Source organism: Vulpes lagopus, chromosome 4 (genome assembly GCF_018345385.1).
Source record: "Vulpes lagopus strain Blue_001 chromosome 4, ASM1834538v1, whole genome shotgun sequence".
Classification (NCBI taxonomy): Eukaryota; Metazoa; Chordata; class Mammalia; order Carnivora; family Canidae; genus Vulpes; species Vulpes lagopus.
The window spans coordinates 52,589,457-52,607,997 of NC_054827.1; the positions used below are offsets into that span (position 1 = coordinate 52,589,457).

An 18,541-nucleotide genomic window follows, 5' to 3' on the forward strand; every position below is an offset into this window, starting at 1 on the left:
TAGAGTGAAATCAAAGTGTTTATCAATATAAATATAAGCTCGGGGAGGACCAGGCCTTTCTAAGCATGGTGTCTAAGGCAAAATTCATATTGATGCATTTGTCTACTTAAAACTGAAGAAACTATAAACAACATTTTTAATGACACATTGGGAAAAAGAATGTGATAGAGCAGGAGTTAAAGCTTTCCTTTATAACAAACTATTAAGAAATAGGCAAAGGACTGATATAAATAACAGGCACAGGACAAGAATAGAAATTCACACAGGAAATAAACATGGAAAAATATCTTATATTTGCTCAATATGTACTATATGCTAGGTACTGCCCTGAGAATTTTGCATACTGTCAACTCATGTAATCCTTATAACTGCATCATCAGGGAGATATAACTTTTATATGCATGTAATAGGTAAGGAAACCAAAAAAGTGCCCCTATCAAAGAAATGCAAATTAAAATAACGACAGACTGTCCTAAATTAAGCATGCTTGTGTTTGCCATGTGGGTGGGGAAGTGGGCACTCATGCATTTCTGCTCGAACTGCAAATTGCAACACCCTTTCTTGATGGTGTCTTGGGGTCTCTGTGAAGCATCCAAAATAGACTTAATAGGGCCAAGGGCGTGCTTATATTTCTAGGAATTTCTCCTCCAGGAATAATCAGATGCATATACATATGTAGTGTAGCCATTCCCTTCTTTCTTACATAATGGAATTCTGGAAACACTGGTGAACATAAAGGTATTAAGGTCGGAAAAAAATAGATTCTGTTCCAGAGGAATTTCAAAAAGAAAGATAAAATTTCTAATTCTACATTGCTTTTATACCCAATCTCTGATTATAATTATTTCTAGTATTTTGTTCTTGTTCTTTAACATTGTTCTTTTCTCTGATGACGGAACACCAATGAATGGATGAAGTTCAGTGGAGAAGGTGATGGTGGCTCCAGATTAGGCACATGCAGAATGCCGAGCGCTTTTTATCTTGGTGCCAATTATGAGAGTGTAAGATTCTGTGCTGCTTATCACAAGGAACAGACCATTCATTTTCTGTTTCCACACGTCTTTGTAAAAATAAAAGCAAATGCAATAAAATATTCAAAGACAATGAAGCTGCCATGTGATAGCTCAAAACTCATTTATCATTTAAAAAAGTACATTCAGAGTCAAAGAGCCTTTACAGGGTGTGGAATGTGTGGAAATTAGGATCTCTTGTACAGTCTGTTCACTGTATTTATAATAGCAAAATATGTAAAACAAATGGACTGGGGGACTGATTAAATCCATTCTGGTACATTTATTTAAAATGTTCTCTACTGACACGGAACGATATTCATCATATATTGTTAAATGAAAAAACCAGGCTAGTATGATATGCATCACATGATTCTATTTTTATTTTAAAAAGAAACACTTTCACCTATAATTGAGTTTTGTGAATGATGGAGGTAAGGCTCTAATTTTATAATCTTTGCCCATAGAAAGCCTGTTGTCCAAGCACCATTTATTTACCAAACATCCCCCACCCCCCCATCTGCTGTAAAGCCTTTTATACTGCGGGAGCAGATGTGCATGGATGTATTTGTAGGTTCTCGATTCAGTTGCTCTGTTTTTCTAAACCTGTATTAGTACGGTGCTTTTTTTTTTTTTTTAATTATCATTTTATAATAAATCCCTCTATGTTTTTCTTCTTAAAGAGTCTCTTGGCTATTCTTGACTCTTTGACCTCAATAAATCCCTTAAAAGTTTTATTTTATTAAGTCCCACATAAAAATCTGTTATATTGATCAGAATTACATTGAACCCGTAGATCAATTTGAAGAGAAATGACACTTCTATAATATTGACTCTTCTGTGGTATGAACATAGCAGAGCTCTTAGGCTTGTAATGCCTTTCAATGAAGTTTATAGTTCTAACATCTTGTCTTTTGCTGGATATATTCCTGGTCATCTTAATTTTTGGTGCTGTTTTAGACAGTATCCCTTAAAATTTCTTTTTTAAATATTAGATTTAGATGGACATGTAATTGACTTTTTAAATATTGATACCGAATCAACAGCTTTATAACTAAATTCTTACTAAGTTTTACTAATGGATTCCTTTGGGTTTTGTATAGATTGAGTCCTAACAAATGCAAATGGTGCAAGTTTTGTTTTTCCTTTCAAATACTGGGCCTGCTAATCTATTCTCTTACCTTCCTGCTGTGGCTAGGACCTCAGTACAGTGCTCAATAGAAGTAGTGGTAGTCAGTGTCGTCTGAAGCCTGATGTAGACAGAAAGGTTTCATTGCTACGTTCTTGAGATTGATGGGATTTTTTTTTATAGATACTCTTTATAAGATTAAGGAAGTTGCCTTTTATTCCTAATTTTGCTAAGAGTTTTTATCATGACTGCATATTTAATTTTATCAAGTCCCTTTCCAGCATCTATCAAGATAGTCTTCTCATGTGAATCTGTCAGGGTCGTCTAACATATTGATTTTTGCATGTGCACTATTCGCAAAAAACAAATCCTAGACATATATTATAACTCACATGTATAACTACTTAACTTCCCCTCTTAGCTGGATAGTATACCTTGGAATCTTTGCGGGTCCAGAACTGAGCTTCTGTTCTTCCCTTGCCTGCCTTGATGGCAGTGGCAGTACTCCATCCAGGCTCCCCACTGCTGCTGAGTGGAATTCCAGGCTTTCAGTCCCTCAGGCCAAACCTCTCTCTTTCCCCTCACATCTGATCTTGGTGGAAGTGCTGGTTGGTGGCTTCACCTTCTAAATAATGCCAGCGCTTAACACCACCTCCCCTGCTAACTTCTCCAAGCCACCATTGCCTTTTGCTTGGGTGATTCCAGTGGGTTCCTGAGTGGCTCCCTTACTTCTCCTCTAAGTACAGCATTCTCCTCTAAGTACAGCATCCAGAAAGGTCCTATTGAGATGAAGCCAGATCCTGTTCCTCTGCTTAGAAGGTTCCAAATGGCTCCTCCTTCCACTCAGCCTAAGAGCCTTATAATGGCCGTCAGACCTTAGGGCCCTGGCCTCCCCTCTTCTGTGACTTCAGCTCCTGTTGTCCCTTTTTCTCGCTCTGCTCCAGCCACACTGGTTTCCTGACTGTACTTTCACATGTCAGGCATGTTTCCACTGTAAGTTCCCTGCCCTGGCAGTTCCCTTGTGTGGATCACTCTTCCCTACACTGGTGGTTCTCAAAGGATAGTCTTGGGGAACTTGTTAGAACTGGATGTCCTTGGGCCTCACCCTAGATCTCCTGAACCATAAACTGAGAATGGGGCCAGGGTCTGAGTTTTAACAAGCCCTCCAGGTGATACTTGCTAAAGTTTGGGAACCGCAGCCCTGGACATGCACATTGCTAATTCCCTCACCTCCTTCAGGTGTCTGCTCAGAGCTTAGTTTCTCAATGAGGTTCCCTTGGACCCCTCTTTAAAATAATCACCCCTACCACCCATACCATCTCGTGTTTCTTGTGTTCTTTTCTCTCGTTTTTCTAATAAATTCTAATATATTTCTAATATACTTTTTTATATATTTCTAGTATAATCTATAATTTATCGTTTTTGTACTGATACACTCTAACATGCTTCTAATATATTTTATAACTTACTTTATTATGGTTAGATTTTAATTTTTTTTTGTATTCCCTCCACTTTCCCCAGTAGATAAATTTTTTATAAGCAGAAATACTTTTTTTCGTTCGTTGATGTAACGTAAGCACCTAGGAGAGTTGATGTAGTTGACACTCAGTTGTTGAATACAAGGTGAACTTAGAGCAAAATCATTCCCTCTGTGTTCTGTAATTCCTGGTTGAAAGAGAAAGTTGTGCTTTGGTAGTGCTCTTTAATCTTAGGCAAAGGCTGTCTGCTTTCAGCAGCTCATGGATTATCCTGGGGCTACAGATTTTGAACCTGTCCAAAAAGAAACAAAATCTGTATTTGAAGTAGACACAGAAGTATTGGTTCGGATTTATAGAGGGCCAGCTTTGTATTGCTGGCCACTGACTAGCAGGAAACTGGTCCAAGAACCCAGTCTGGTTTTATAGCCACTTCCTCATAGCTTGGTTCATCTAGAGCTTTTGGTGGTCGGTAATGAAAAAATTTAAAATACTACCATGGCAGAAATGGATTGCTGCTCTTCAACTCCGGTTGCATATCAAAACTGCGTGTAGAACATTTGAAAACAAAACAAAACAAAAAAACAAAAAAAGAACATTTGAAAACACATACTTGGCGGGTACCTGGGGGACTCCGTCGGTTAAGTGTCTGACTCTTAGTTTTGGCTCAGGTCTTGATCTTGCGAGTCGTGAGATCGAGCCCCATGTCAGGCTCTGAGCTCAGGGAGGAGTCTGCTTGAAGATTTTCCTCTGCCCCTCCCTTCGCTTGTGATCACTCTCTCAAATCAGTCTTTAAAAATACAAAAAACCCAGCACATGCTTGGGCTCTGCATGCCAAGAAGCTGCTCCATCAGGTGTGCTGTAATGCTGATGTATAGTGAGGATGGAGGCTCGCTGGGGTAGGCGGACTGAGGCCTGACCTCAGGGAGGGAACCCTAGAGACCACAACAGCTGTGATGATTAGTGGTAGAATGGCACAGACCTCTTACTCTGAGTTCTGACTAACATGAGTTTTTGTTTAGCTTATCTGGGTAGCAAAAACCAACCAACCAAACAAGCAAGCAGTGATGCATTTCATGGCATGTAAATGATACGTCAATAAGGCTCTTCATGTATTTAAAATAAAAAAAAGGAAATATATTCAGGATTAAGTTATTAAAAGTGAAAGTCTCTGTATAATAAACAGCTTCAAAATATGAACCTCTGAGGCTAACGGACAACAGGCTGCGTTAGCAAAAATGTAGAGTATTAATGTTAGTCTTCCTGACCTTCTAGAGCAAAGAAGACTTCATGAACATCTGCATTGAACCTGACACTGTCAGCAAAGGAGACTTCATAACTATAGGGTAAGTGGGCTGGGGATTTAGGAAATGCTGGTTAAGTAGTTGGTATTCCAGCACATACTATTCAGGGTCCTCATGAAGTCTAAGATGGAGATCCAACTTAGGACTTATGTGATTTGGGGACAGTATAGCCTCTTTCTTTCAAGTATTTGACACAGAGGGGATCCCTGGGTGGTGCAGTGGTTTGGCGCCTGCCTTTGGCCCAGGGCGCGATCCTGGAGACCCGGGATCGAATCCCACATCGGGCTCCCGGTGCATGGAGCCTGTTTCTCCCTCTGCCTGTGTCTCTGCCTCTCTCTCTCTCTCTCTGTGACTATCATAAATAAATAAAAATTAAAAAAAAAAAAAAAAAAGATTAAAAAAAAAAAAAAAAAAATAGTATTTGACACAGAGAACACACTTCTACTCTGGACTTCCCTTTTCATTTTAGGAAAGTCAGAGTGTGGGGACAGTCTGCCATTCCAGTGAGATGAAGGATTCAGTGTAGCATGGCACAGTGTCCAGAACTTTCTTCAGGGTCAAAGTTGCTGGCTACAGATCTTGATTCTGCTACGTCCTGGCCTCATGACTTGGACAAACCCTTTAACTTCTGTGGGCCCTTCTCTGTGTATGGAAACGAATATATAATCACATCTAACTACTTCAGGATTGTTTTTGAGTCTCAAACAAGAGGCTGTATATGGGAAAGTCTTTTTCACGGTGGTGAAGCATTTCGCTATATCAGTTACAATTCATGCCAGTCCACCTTGTCCTGCTTCCAGGGAAGTAATGGAAAACCTGAAAAGGTATTGAGTACCTTGGACAATCTCCAGGCTTTTCTCCTTTTTCACTAGAAAATATCCTCCAGTCCTGTCTGATTTGTTAAGCCTGACCTCTGCCAGAGTTTCATTGGTTACGAATGCTCTGAACCCTCCCAGCCAGCTTCAGCACATCCTAGGAGCCCACGTGTTGCCATGCCAACTGGTAATCTGCTAGGAGATTTTTTTTTTTTTTTTCTTTTTTGGTGCTTTGTCTCAGAGCTCCCTCTTGTGCTCATCTAAGGAGTAGACATTGCTGCTAGAGCAGCCCGGTCTCCATGGCTACCCCATTATCTTCGCCAGAACCCGGCAGTGAAATGTCTTTCATTGGTTTGTGGTATTTTTGCCTTTGGTACAAATTCTTCAGATGCTGACTAGCCCATTCTGCAGGCTTTGCTTCCCTTATTGTATCTGTTGTAGAAGGAAGAAAGGAAAAGCCTGTCTCCTAGAGAGTGTCCAGAAGCCACACACAATCTCAATTGAGAGTGTGCCTCCCTCCTCCCCCCGGGCCAGTGTACTCAAATCTCCTTCATAGTACTGACAGCTGAAAATAGAAAGAAAAACCGATTATATTGCTTAATGTAGGTGAAGTCATTATGTTCCGCATCATTGCAATCATCATCTTCAGCAGCAGGAACATGGTTTCCTTTGGTCTCAAATAGGAAGTGAGATTAGGTAACACCTGTTTCCTCTGGGTATTGGAATAGAACATTGTGAGGTTGCTCTAGAAAACTCTGAAGCTTCATATACTAAAGACTAATGTTATAATTTAATGATAAAGAATGGACTAACTAACTTGGATTAACTTTTACTCTTTCCACTGACCACAACCAGCTCTCATGGGTATATGTGCGTGAGGTGGAGGGAGTATGTGTGTGAGTGTGTGTGTGTATGGACAGTCTGATAGTTTTCACTCCAAGGTAAAGATAGTACTATGCTAAGCAGACTGCTAATAGGAATAGAATCATCAGGAATTGGTTATTCATATACATACATAAAAGAAATGTGTAGAATAAAAAATGTTTTCTCCTTCAAGTAATGATACACTTACAAGTGCCAAATAAGACAAGTTTAGTACTTTTTCTAAAACTACTAAAAGTACTTTTCATTTCATTCTAATGTTTAAATTTCGGGTTTTTTAATAGCCCAAGGGTTAGGTACAGAATCACTCTGTCTTCACTTCATCCACAGTTCTCTACAGCAAGTTAACCTTCCTTCTCAATCTAAAATATGTCACACTGCTAAGCAAGCATCATTGTGGGAAAATTAGTCACGGAACACCATGGTTCAGCATAGCATGAGCTCGTCTATTTAATCTCAACAAAAGAACTTGCTGTGCTCTTGCAATTGAATGAGTTGCCAGCCTTGGTGTCCAAATATGCTTTTTCCTGTACCCACAGAAGCAAAAAAGTGAGGGACCCCGAGCTGCGTGCGGCCGGCACCGAGTGTCTCCAGGCCAGCCAGTGCACTTTGCTGCTTCCTGAGGTGAGCCGGGGTTCCTGTCCCGCAGCTTCAGGTTCTTTCTTGGTCCATCTTCCTTTCGAGGAACAGACCCTCATTTGGTTGCCCGGTATGGGCCGCGCCCTCGGCCAGGCTCTGGGTGATGGTGAGGAATACTTGAAAAGATGAGAGGACCCCCTTCTGAGTCAGGGGCTAATAAGCAGGGGACTCCTGAAGATTTCAAGTGTTTTTAAGCCACGATTCTCTAAAGTGATCTTTACATCTCCTGAGCCTCTATTTTTCTGAATGTACATTACATAGAGGTTGCTATGTTATGACACAGGGAATTCTCTAGTTGGCAGGTACTCAGTGGATCCTACATTCACTTTTTCCTTTTTTATAAAGGATCTGGAAAATCTTGGGGATGGCATTGAGTTTTCTATATTATGAAATGCCACGCTTAGAATAACCTATATAAGTGGGGAAAATGTTAGGAGTATAATCTAAGTTATATAGTTATTCTGTGCGCCCTGCCTCAGGAAAGAGCTGCCACAGACAGCTTCTGCAGACTTGGGGTCATTATCCAAGGTATTCAGAAAGGATTTGTAGGTAAAACGGAAGCTCTCCCCCACAGTGGGTGGCACCGTAGTTTCAACATAGCAAATGTTGAACTAAATGTGTGAATTACAGAAGGTTTTATAGAGTCTGTACCATTAATGTTGCCATATTTGAGGTATCAAGCTACTATGCAAGTCCTAAAGAAGAACTATGAAAATAAGTGAGTGGACATCATGGCTTTCCTAAGAGGAGGGCTCAGAAGGTCCTAGAACATCGTATGTTCCTGAAAGACGTGGGAGGACCCCTGTCATTTAGTAAATATTTTTAAATTATAGTCTTTCTCAAATCCCAAAATATTCTGGGAGGTGATAGAAGCCCCCCTACCCCCCGCAAAAAAAAAAAAAAAAAAAAAAAAAGGATGGGAGAATTGGGATTAGTTGCAGAAGCAGCACCAGACTTTAAAAAAAAAAAAAAGAGCAGCGGGATCAGGCCTGAGGAGGAGGGGGTTGTCCAGGGGCAGGACCCCGGCAGCCCATGGCTGGAGTGAGCGGTCCACTCCCCTCTCCTCCACAGGGAACAGGGGGCTCTTTCAGCATCGACAGCGAGGAGTATGAGGCGATGCCGGTGGAGGTGAAGCTGCTCCCCCGGAAGCTGCAGTTCTTCTGCGACCCGAGGAAGAGGGAACAGGTGCTGCCCGGCACGGCCCAGTGAGCTGGCCGCCCCCACCCTGCACTTTAGGCCTCGGTGGGACCAGCAGGCGCAGCCTGCCCTGTCTGCCCGTTGTCGCAGGATCCCACGGCACCTCCGTGGCAAGTACTACCCCCCATGGCCCCCCCCAGAGCATGTGCAGCCTCCGCCGTCACCCTCGCCCCCTCATCCACCGTGGTTTTCCAGGCAGGTCTGGGAGAGGCCCTCATGCCCCGGCTGCGAGAGGGCCTCCCCGGCCTCACCCCGATTCTGTCCCTGCGCCCTCCTGGGACTTCAGCGCCTTGCCCGCCCTCTGCACCTCCGTCCTCTTTCCAGGCTTCCCCATTGGTGCTGTGACTTTCTGGGCTCGGATGGAAATTTAGCTTGTTGGCAGTTCACCCTCCGTCCTAAAGACACGCGCGGCGTTTCCGTCTTCAGCCCGGGCTGAAAAACTATAAAAGGCCAGTTTGTATTATTTTTTAAAGTAGCGCTTAAGTATTGGTTTGCATGAGAAGCACCTGGGTGCATGTTGACAACGGACTTGGGGTCCACCCCAAACCTAGTCACTCGGCCTGGGGACGGGGCCCAGGAATCTCCATTTCTAAAAGAAAAAATAAAAGCAGGCACCCTCCCCCAGGTGCTTCTACTCCAGGAGGTGCCCCCAGCCTCACCTGCCAGTGTTGTACAGCATACCACTCCCTCTTCTGCTCATGCACCCCGCCCCCCCGAAAAGGATTTTGAAAGATCATGTATCCCCTCACTTTCTAGATATCAACTTAAGATGTTGCCAAAGTATGTCTTTCCTGGTGTCATGTAAATATTATTTTAAAATAAAAATGTTATATCACTCTTTTAAACATATTTGGTTCAATTTAAATGTATAGAAATTTGACACTTATCCTCCATTTACAAAAATAAACAAATAAGTTATTTGGTATTTCCATTCCACTTTCAGCAAAGAATGCTATCACAATGTGATCTATTTTCATGCCTGAAATTTTATCACTTGCCTTATTTTCTTGCCAACAAAAAATATAACACTAAAAAATTATTTCCATTTATAAGTTAATCCTGTACTGAGGTAATTACTGAAATACAACTGATAATACTGCCAATTTTTGATAATTAAAAATTAACATTTATTAGAATGCTCTTTAATGAGTTCAAGAACACATTGTTTACAGCTGAGAACAGGATTCAATGTCATTTATATTCCTTGCTGCGTTTCTGATAGTTCTAAGCCCCTAAATTAGACGACAAAGAATTCTAATGTCTTCTTTGAATTCCTTTGGAATTCCAGATCAAACGTTAGTAATCTACCACAGTAACAGCTTAATTAGATCTTCTTTTAGTTTGTTGAAAGCAAGAGAGCCAGAAACTACCTGATTCGCTAATGATTTGTAAGCCGGGCTTTGTAACCATTCACTTTTACTACTACCATCAGGATTTTCCAGGGTTTGGTGCCCCTGAGGGTTCTATACTCCAGCAGCAATGCCTGGAAGCGAGGAGATGTGCACCTTTTCGTAAAGAGGAAGCATGGGGGGTAAAGGGGGTAAGTAGGAAGCGATGCCTTGGCCACAGGCTCATCCCCAGGCAGATGGGTTTTAGGACAGTCCGTTTCCCTGTGCCCGTGAATCCCTTGGAGAGTGAAGACCAATGCTTGAAGGCATTATGAAGCAGCTACAAAAGGCCAATGAAGGAAGATCACAAAAAACAAGGCTTACCTGTTAGGCTCTATATTCTTCAGAGTGGGGTCAAAAGCTGTGCTTTGCCCACCAAAAGTAGGTGGGTTCCAACCTGCAGTAGAAGGAGCACCCACAGAGGGGAGGAGGGAAAGTTTCTGTAGGAGCCAGGAGGGTCCTAAACCATCTTGGGTTTTGGATAGAATGTAAAGGACCAGCACGGAAGCTGGCTCTCTTCCTCGGTGATCGGCTGGCTACCAGCATGTGGGTTTACTTAGCGATTCTGAGCTGTCCAGTGATGTTTAATAGATTAATATTTTTAATTCCTTTTGAAATCTGTAATCCCCGGTGGGAATTCTTTCTTGATTCAAGCTATTTCCTGCAAGAACACGGTTTCCGTATTGTTTATGGCCTTGTCCTTGGCACAGTCCTGGCGCACACCATCCACATGAAGGACACCCAGCAGTGCAGCTCTGAGAGCACCTTGTCGGCCAGGCTGGGACTACGGAGGGGTTGAGGACACCCTGAGTCCCCCACCTCAAGAACGCACAAGACTTTAGGAAGGCTTTACTCAAAAGCTAAGATTATTTCTAATAAAAACCCAGCAGATGTTTTCTAGCATGAGAGCTGTTTGCTTAGCACCAGGGCTGGCCTGTGCACACAGCTGTAGTCACCATGTGCCAGTGCTTTCTTTACAGAAGCAAGAGTTCAGCTCTCACCCCAGCCCTAGGAAGGTGATATCATATGGTCAGTCACGTACCTGGGAAAGGAGGAACCTGGCTTTGAACACAAGAGCCCATGACGGTAGGAATTTACCCCTGTACTGCCTTAAAAGAACTCCCCAAAAAGTTAAAAATGAAATGAAACTTCCATGTGTGGCTGTGTGCACAGTCCCGGCCATCCTGGATGGCACGGTTACACCGAGCTCTGGTTCCCATTACCTCGAGGTGGTTTATGCAGACAGACCATGGCCTGTAGGAGGGCAGGTCCCAGACTCGCTGGGTCGCTCTGTTGTTTGTGCTCCGACATGGGGCCACCCTCTCCTTCCTCCCATAAAGCACACTTCTCCGACTGGTGAAAGACCACTGCACACACATGTTCATGTTAAAATGTGAATTTTAATTGTAAAAATTGTATTCTGTAAATATAGTTATATCAACCTCTGCACACAGCTTGGTTCAGATATATACAGATATGATATACACGGATGTTATTTGTACCACAGAACAAAATCCATTAAACATTTACTCCTAGCTCCAGGATTAACCCCAGCTTTCTTTAGGCCATTAAAATCATTAACCATTCAAAATGGAACAACATACCTATATGCACTAGTATTCAGGGTAAAATTTATCAACTGTCTTACTAATTAATTTCATACTATGAGGTAAAGAATTTAAACAAAAATAGATTCAGTGTCTCTTATTGCTATAACTCTTACGCTGGGGTGTTAATCAAAATAGGGATTTGACACTTAAGGCGACAGGGGGGGCTATGCTGATCCTAACGGGGGAAAAATAGGAAAACCATTTTTCCAAGACTACAAACTATTCCTTTTTCAGAAAAGGTTTATTTCCCAGACCTATAAAAAAAAAAATTTAGCCAACAAGCTTGGGTAAATAAGAGGTTAATTTTGCTTTCCTCTACTCTGTACTCCTAGAGTCTCCTACCCAGTCTGTCCAAAAGCACAGAATCGACACCCTCTGTAAGTCTGGTCTTTGTGGGCACTCTACACAAACTATTCCTAATGCTGCCTTAAATATTTTTGTCGACTTTTATCTTCTCTTGATTTGGCCAAAGGAAGTTTTCACTCCAACGTCAATGAACTATATTTGCTACCAGCTAATTCAGTGACCACCGTTGTGGATCATCCCAGGCTAATTTCTAAGGCCCTAACCTACCCGTGTTCCCCAACTGTCCTCAGAAAGCAGAGTAAATGTATTGTTAGTCTAAACCGGCATTCTACAACAGACGTAATTCGCACCCATCCTTCTACCATGGTAAGTAAATAAATTTTCTGAATTTAGGCTATGTTACCACTAACAGCCCATGGGATGCTGAGCTTCTAGAATAAAGAGGGCTTTATTTCTCTATTATCATTTATAAGCACTAGAAAAACTCTTACTTCCTTTCTAAATGTGCAGTTTCATCCAACTGCCCCTGTATTCCGGCTCCAGAAAAGAATTAAAGTGCCAGGTTATAAAATCACACCGCTCCAGTAAGCAGCTCACTAATCAGCATTATCACGTTTACACGCTTTGTACGGGAATTTTCCCTAAGGTCAGGGACTGTGTCATCCGCCCCAGGACCGTCACGTTCATCTCCTAGAGAGTGCGGTTAAGACCGCAGCACCGTCTCCTTATTCACACTCGAAAACAAAACTTTTCTACGGAGTCTCGGTTGCTTCCAGATTACACAACTTGGCATTTCTTCAAGGATTATAGTTTTGAAATGTCCTTCCATCTCAACATCTGCACACTCATCACACAGCAGTATCGATAGAAAAATAAACTCCCATTTCTTATAAGAAAAACATTAACTTAATTCACAGTTGGCCTTTCTCCCAACACTCTTAGCAGCTCCTGGGAACAGAGGTATATTCATCTCACAACGGAATACTAAAAAATCCACGGCTCAGGAGTAAGAGGAGCCCCGGGCTCCTCGCCGTCCCCTACCTGAATCAGAAAAGGGTTTTCCTGGAATGAGAAGGGACAGGTCGCATTTGCAGGAGCCTCACCACAGGGCCTGAAGCAGGGCTGAGAAGGGCGGTGGGAAGATCCTCGGGCTGGACCTCACAGGTTCCCGGCCTGCTGGCAAGGAACCAGACGGCGAGGCGGAAGCCCTTGCGTGATGCGTTGGTCCCAGGTTGCCTTCTTGCCTATTTCAGAACCAATATCCTACGGAGCAAAGTTCACTATCAAGCTGACTGTGGCCTTTTAATTTTTTCAGCTCCTCCTCCCTCATCTCTGCAAGTGTGATCCATATGGGGACTTGGAGAAAGCGTCTCAACCATTCCCTGGGCTATACAGTTTTAGAAAAAAAAGGGGGAAAAAAAAAGTTCCCTGAGGTCCCTGCCTCTTCCCAGAAGGTTGTTGTCCTCCCATTAAAAGTTTAATTCATGACTGCCCTTTACAGAAGGTTCCCGAAAGGCCTCAGTTTAAAGGTGAATCATCTCATCTTTTTATTGCGTTGGAAGGGCTTTCAGTGTATCAAGACAAATAGCAAGTTTATCCTCCTAGCCACCAGAATGAAAAACACCCGACTCAGCTAGGATTTAATTTATCTTTACCTTTGTCTTCTAGCTAAAATGCCAGGTGGTTACGCAGATACGTCAGTCCACACGGGTGGCATTTAGAACGGCCTGTGCCCCGTGCTACACTTAAAATTCTCATCTTGATTTTCACGTGGAACAAAACAAGGTACGTTACAGACGCAAGTTCTGGGCTAATTTATATCATTATCAATGAATTGGGCACCCATTCCCTGGCCAAACGGAGGAAGCTGCCTTGCTGGACAGCCAGTGCCTTCCAATCCATGGCAGTCCTGAGGACGGTGCATGGCCCCGGGGGGCACACCGGAACGGATCCACCCCAGGCCTAGGGCCTGCTCCATGCCTCATTAAAGCCCTAGCTAATTCTAAACAAATTGGCCCATACTTTTGGCTCTCGTAGGAGATAAATCCTACCATTTCTGACTCTTCCTGAAGAAAGAATCCTAAGCCTGAGCACAGCTGGACATTTTCTCCAAGGCTGAATATTAGCGTCTGCCAAGCCTGCAGAATTGGGAAAAAACCCACTTTAATAGGCCTTAGTCGCAATTTGCTGGACTTCAATAAACCCCAGGCCCGGATTCTTGCTTGGCCCCATTGGGAATCCTGCCACCTGGCTTTTCTCTGATGACTTGATTCAGGAATGAGAGCAGCCCAGGTGTCTCAGGTCAGCAGTGTTTCCAGAGGAGCACGTGGCTCACAGCTTGGCATCAGATCAGCTTCAAATTCTTGGAAGGGCCAAGCCAGCTGATGCAGGGGAGGGGATGAGGTTCAACAGTCCAGGGGGGTCACTCCCAGCCCCACTTCAGGAGTCCGTGGTAATCATCCCTGCCGCTCCAGACCTGATGGACCCTATGAGGCAGGAACGAAGATGCTGGCCCAGGTCTTCTGAACAGAAGCAGAAAGGTTTTAAGGAAATCTTTCAACAAGGACTCGAAAGCAGGTCTGTGTGGCTTCTAGCTTCTGCTGTTACTGCAGGGAGTCCTTCCAGGTATACCTTGCACCAGTTCCCCTCTTAGCGAAGGGGCAGCAAATGATGCCGGGTGCAGCTGCAACCTGGACATACTGGGGAGGAGGAGAGGGATGGGAGCAGAGTCAGGTCCAAAGTCAGTCTTCGAAAGGTGAGCTCAGAAACTGGAGGCTCCATATCACAATCCAGGCAAGAAATACTCAGGGGAGGGTGGACAGTGACAAAGGGGAGTACAGAGCCGGGGGATATGCTGGACTTCCGGCCCCTAAGGAAGCTGTCAGGGGAAGGACTGAATCCTTGGGTTCTCTCTGAAAAGGGCTACAGGGTGGGTGGGGGAGTTCTGTGTGGGGGTTGGCGGAGCCCAGGCTCACCTGCACACTCCCCTCCACACGCCCCCTGCTCTGCACGAGTGCGAGGGGACCACACAGGAGGCCACGTGGCCGCCAGCCTGTTAGAGCCACGAGCTGAAAGGAGCCCGGAGCCCCACCCAGCATTCAAAGGAAAATACTGGAACCTCGCTTTCACCTTATGACCTTTACATGAGCACCTGTGAACTTGGAGTTGCAATTCCACACACACACGAGCATTCGCGTGCAGAAGGGCACGGGCGCAGAAGTCCCCTTCCAACAACCAACAACGCCCTCAAGTCCCGAGGAAGAGGACCTATGTCCACCGAGAGAACGTGACCCTTCCCGCCACCCCTACCCCTGCTTCGGGCAGACCAGCCCCTAACTACGCAAACCTTGAGCCTTCAGACAGCACTGCCATGACCCAGGTCAGAAAGGCCGCTCCTTCCCCAGAGACCAGACAACGTTGCTCTTCAAGGAAAGAGGTGGCGAAGCTTCTTATGTAAACACATGTATTACCGACACGATGGTAAACCCACACTGCAGAGGAGAGAAGTGTAGTAGTTGTACAGTTTATGTGTCAATGCCCGAACTTCTCTATATATTTACATAAAAGAGGTTACTTTGATGAACCAATATGCGTTTGCATTTTTTACACGTGAATTTCTTTAGTCTTGAATCCCGCATCAAGGAGCTACAGTGAAATATTTCTGAATAAAGCAGTGAGCCCTAAAAAGCTAGTCTTGAGATAGGACATGTGATCCATCCATCCGAAAGTTATTTCTTTGCGTGGCTGGAACCCGGTCACAGACATGGATACGTGGCGAGGCCAACGACACAGCCGGGCAAGAAGGTCGAAAGGGAACAAATCGTCACCAGTAACCCAGGAGCCCGAGTCAAAATTGGAAACTCTGTCCCAAAAGACCTAAGCTCTGCGTGCGAGAGCCGGCTTCAAACAACTACTGTCTCCTCTAAGTTGGCACCCCTGGGATGCCCAGAAGAGAAGCAGCAGCAGGGCCCCACGGGAGTCGTCCCAGACCAAAACGTGTGAGGGGAATACGGGCAGACTCCCCCCTGACCCTCAGGGGTTCCAACCACTTCCCTAGGTGAAGGCACTGTCAAATTCGCTGACAAATGTGTTAGTCTCTGGCCCCAATTACTGAGCTCAGGGAATGTCATCTCTTTTTCCCAAGAGAAACTTGTGAAGCCTCCAAATTGGTACAGTCTTGCTCTAAACTCTTGAGTAACCAGCTCAGATCCTTGCTCGATTACGGAATCCACTGAATCTCTTTTGATCCAGAAGCCCTGCTAGCAACGTGTCCGGAGGACACATTCTTGGGTGGAAAAACATCTTCTCCGTCCTGTTTGAACCCCAACTGCTCTACACCTTTGGTGGCAACCAACGTTACTCTTTAAAAAATACCTAAATTACTTCCAAGAGAATAGTTAGCCCTTAAAGGAAACTAAACGGTAAAGTGAATTTGCTTGCAAGGTCCAGGGCCATCCCTAGAGGAGGGGGATTCGGAGAGAGGAGGAGTATCACACTGAGTGGCCGCTAATCGACTCTGAGGAAAGTCTCAAGGCTTCATTCTACAATTTTAGTTTCCAGCTGGCTGGTAAGAGAAGCCTCTTCCTGTCATTCTGTGCCGAGAGAGGTTCACACTTAGTGAGAGAAACATCCTTTTGTTCCTCTTCGAGGGCTCTACTCACATGAACAGAGAAGACGCAGATCTGCCCTACTGAACAGGAGAAGGGATCTGACCTCAACACTGGACTCCCAGAACGGATAAAAACCCTGAAGGGTCAGGAGGTCTAGCTTCCACCTTCAGGAGGTGCACATCCAAGGCCACTCCAGACAGTTCTCTCGGTCTCGAGTACCTCAAGGGATGGAAAATCATAGAGACTTTCTCAACAGTCCACCCAGTATTTCCAGAGCTCAACCCGCTCCTAGTGATATATGGCCTCCACCACATTCCCTCAAGTCACTCCATATGGAGAGGAAGGACTCGGCTCTGACAACCAAACCAGGCAGCAGTTCTGGGAGAAAGTGGTAGATTCCAACATCGTACCAAAGCAGGACACAAAACCAAGGTAGTCTCGTCTCACCACTAGGGAGGAAGGGAAGAAAGGAGATTGCAAAAATCACATTTGTTGGAAAGTATAAACCATAATCCTTTGCATCAACTTAATAAAAAATGAGGTCTTCTGGGGCCCAGTGTGAAATCCCCAGGTGAGAGCGGCTCACCAGCCTCGGCTCACTCTTCCTACGGGCAACAGGGGTTGTCAATGACCAACATGACGTCGATGCCATAGGCCTCCAGCAGGTCCATCAGAAAGCTCCGGTCTCCTTGGGGGTCTAGACCCATGCCGCGGGCATGCTCAGCGGTCAGAGTTTTATCTTGACTGGCAGACACCTCCAACAAAGTCTGAAATATCCGGTTGTTTTGCTCTAGGAAAAACCTGCATTCACAAGACACAGGGAAGGGGGGGCGGGGTGCCAGAGGGCAGAAAAAAAAAAAAAGTCACCAAATAATCCACACACAAAAAAACAAAACTACATCCCTTTAATATGCTTTCAAATGGTTTCAAAACCAGAAACCTTTCTGAAAATAAGGAAATAGGATCAAAGTTCAAGGGTTATTAAACTGATACCCAGTTTAGCAAAACTATGGACATTAATCAAGCACGATTAGCAAAGTCTCTGAACGAGCAACGGCCTGCCTGCCAAAGACCAGCCTTCCTGCGTTAAGGTTACTATACGTACCATGTTCCCATTCGCGGTGTTCCTCCGTTTCTTAGTCATAAGGGGAAGAGAAAGAAAAAAACAAAACCAAGAAACTCCCCCCCAAACCCAACCCTGATAATGTAGTTCTCTGACGTCAAGACTTAATATGAGAAACTAAAATTCACCTTCAGAGTCCTGGCCAGGCCACTGGAGCCAGCAGCAGGGGCGAGCCTTTGTGGGGACAGAGCAGGACACTGAAGCCAACCGCCCCCAGCCTGAGCCACCGCAGTGGAACCCAGGGAGCAGGGGCAGGCACGGGGACACTCCCCAGCCAGCGGGGCTAGGAGGGAGGGATCAACGAGGACACAGAAGCCTAAGCCTAGCTGTGGCCACTAATACTACCAAAGATCCCCATTATCCTTGGGTATTTGTTTTCCTTTGATTAGCCTTTTTTTTTTTTTTTTTGGGTGGTGGTTGGGGGACAGATGATACATAGAACATGATTTAATTTACAGTGGGTACTACAGAAGAGTCATTGAGGAAAGGCATGAACTGTCTCTCAACTTTTTAGCCATACTCCACAGGGCTCAGTCGTAGCAAAGGCACCCAGTGCCCGAAGCAGCTCTAAATGCCCAGGAATTTCAGAGACAGTGGGGGGTGTCAGACCCTGCCCAGGCCGTGGGCTCTCTGTTCCCCGTCAACACCGGGTAGGCACGGGCGAGTGCACTTGGGGAGTGCCACGCTTTTGTAGAAATGTCAACCTTTAGTTTTCGACCCCTGAGTCCCCCGCAGTTGGAGCTGCAGGTGCCCTTCCCGGCCCCCACCCAGGACACGGCGACGGAGCACCCCCCAGGAAGCTGGTGGATCCCAGAAGCTGGCAGACCCATTTCTGCTTCGAGTCCGGCCCTGCCCTCCCCGCTGGCGCCGCTTCACACGGCTGCTCCTGCTCGGAAAGGAGAGCGACACCCCAGAGCGACACCCCGAGGTGTCGTGACCACAGCTTCTGCCCCGACCTCCGCCTCTCGCTAGGTTCAAAAGTGAAAATGTCTGATTTATCCCGTAACACTGGATGCAAGGAAGGGCTTGACTTGCACGGGGCGATGGAGGCCG

At 45.0% G+C, this 18,541-nt stretch overlaps 2 protein-coding genes across 7 annotated transcripts in view; one reads left to right on the forward strand and one right to left on the reverse strand.

Moving 5' to 3' along the window:
* Positions 1-9,296, forward strand: part of AGK (acylglycerol kinase) — a 75,746-nt gene extending 66,450 nt beyond the window's left edge. For all 3 annotated transcript variants that reach the window (XM_041751428.1, XM_041751430.1, XM_041751429.1), the window contains exons 14-16: positions 4,890-4,960; positions 7,155-7,239; positions 8,326-9,296. In XM_041751428.1, the coding sequence (XP_041607362.1) occupies positions 4,890-4,960; positions 7,155-7,239; positions 8,326-8,463 (294 nt within the window). In that variant the 3' untranslated portion in view covers positions 8,464-9,296. The remainder of the gene's footprint in view (positions 1-4,889; positions 4,961-7,154; positions 7,240-8,325) is intronic.
* Positions 9,297-11,219: 1,923 nt separating this feature from the next.
* The window catches only part of DENND11 (DENN domain containing 11), a 44,644-nt gene continuing 37,322 nt past the window's right edge, over positions 11,220-18,541 (reverse strand). The window contains exons 9-10 of one of the 4 annotated variants that reach the window (XR_005987241.1): positions 15,102-17,166; positions 11,220-14,454 (exon numbers count right to left, since the gene is read on the reverse strand). Coding sequence is in view for 3 of the 4 variants with exons in the window: in XM_041751427.1 (XP_041607361.1) it covers positions 16,971-17,166 (196 nt within the window). In the remaining variant the exon portion in view is untranslated. Of the gene's footprint in view, positions 17,167-18,541 lie in introns of all 4 variants that reach the window. The other 3 variants (XM_041751427.1, XM_041751426.1, XM_041751425.1) reach the window with 3 other exon arrangements.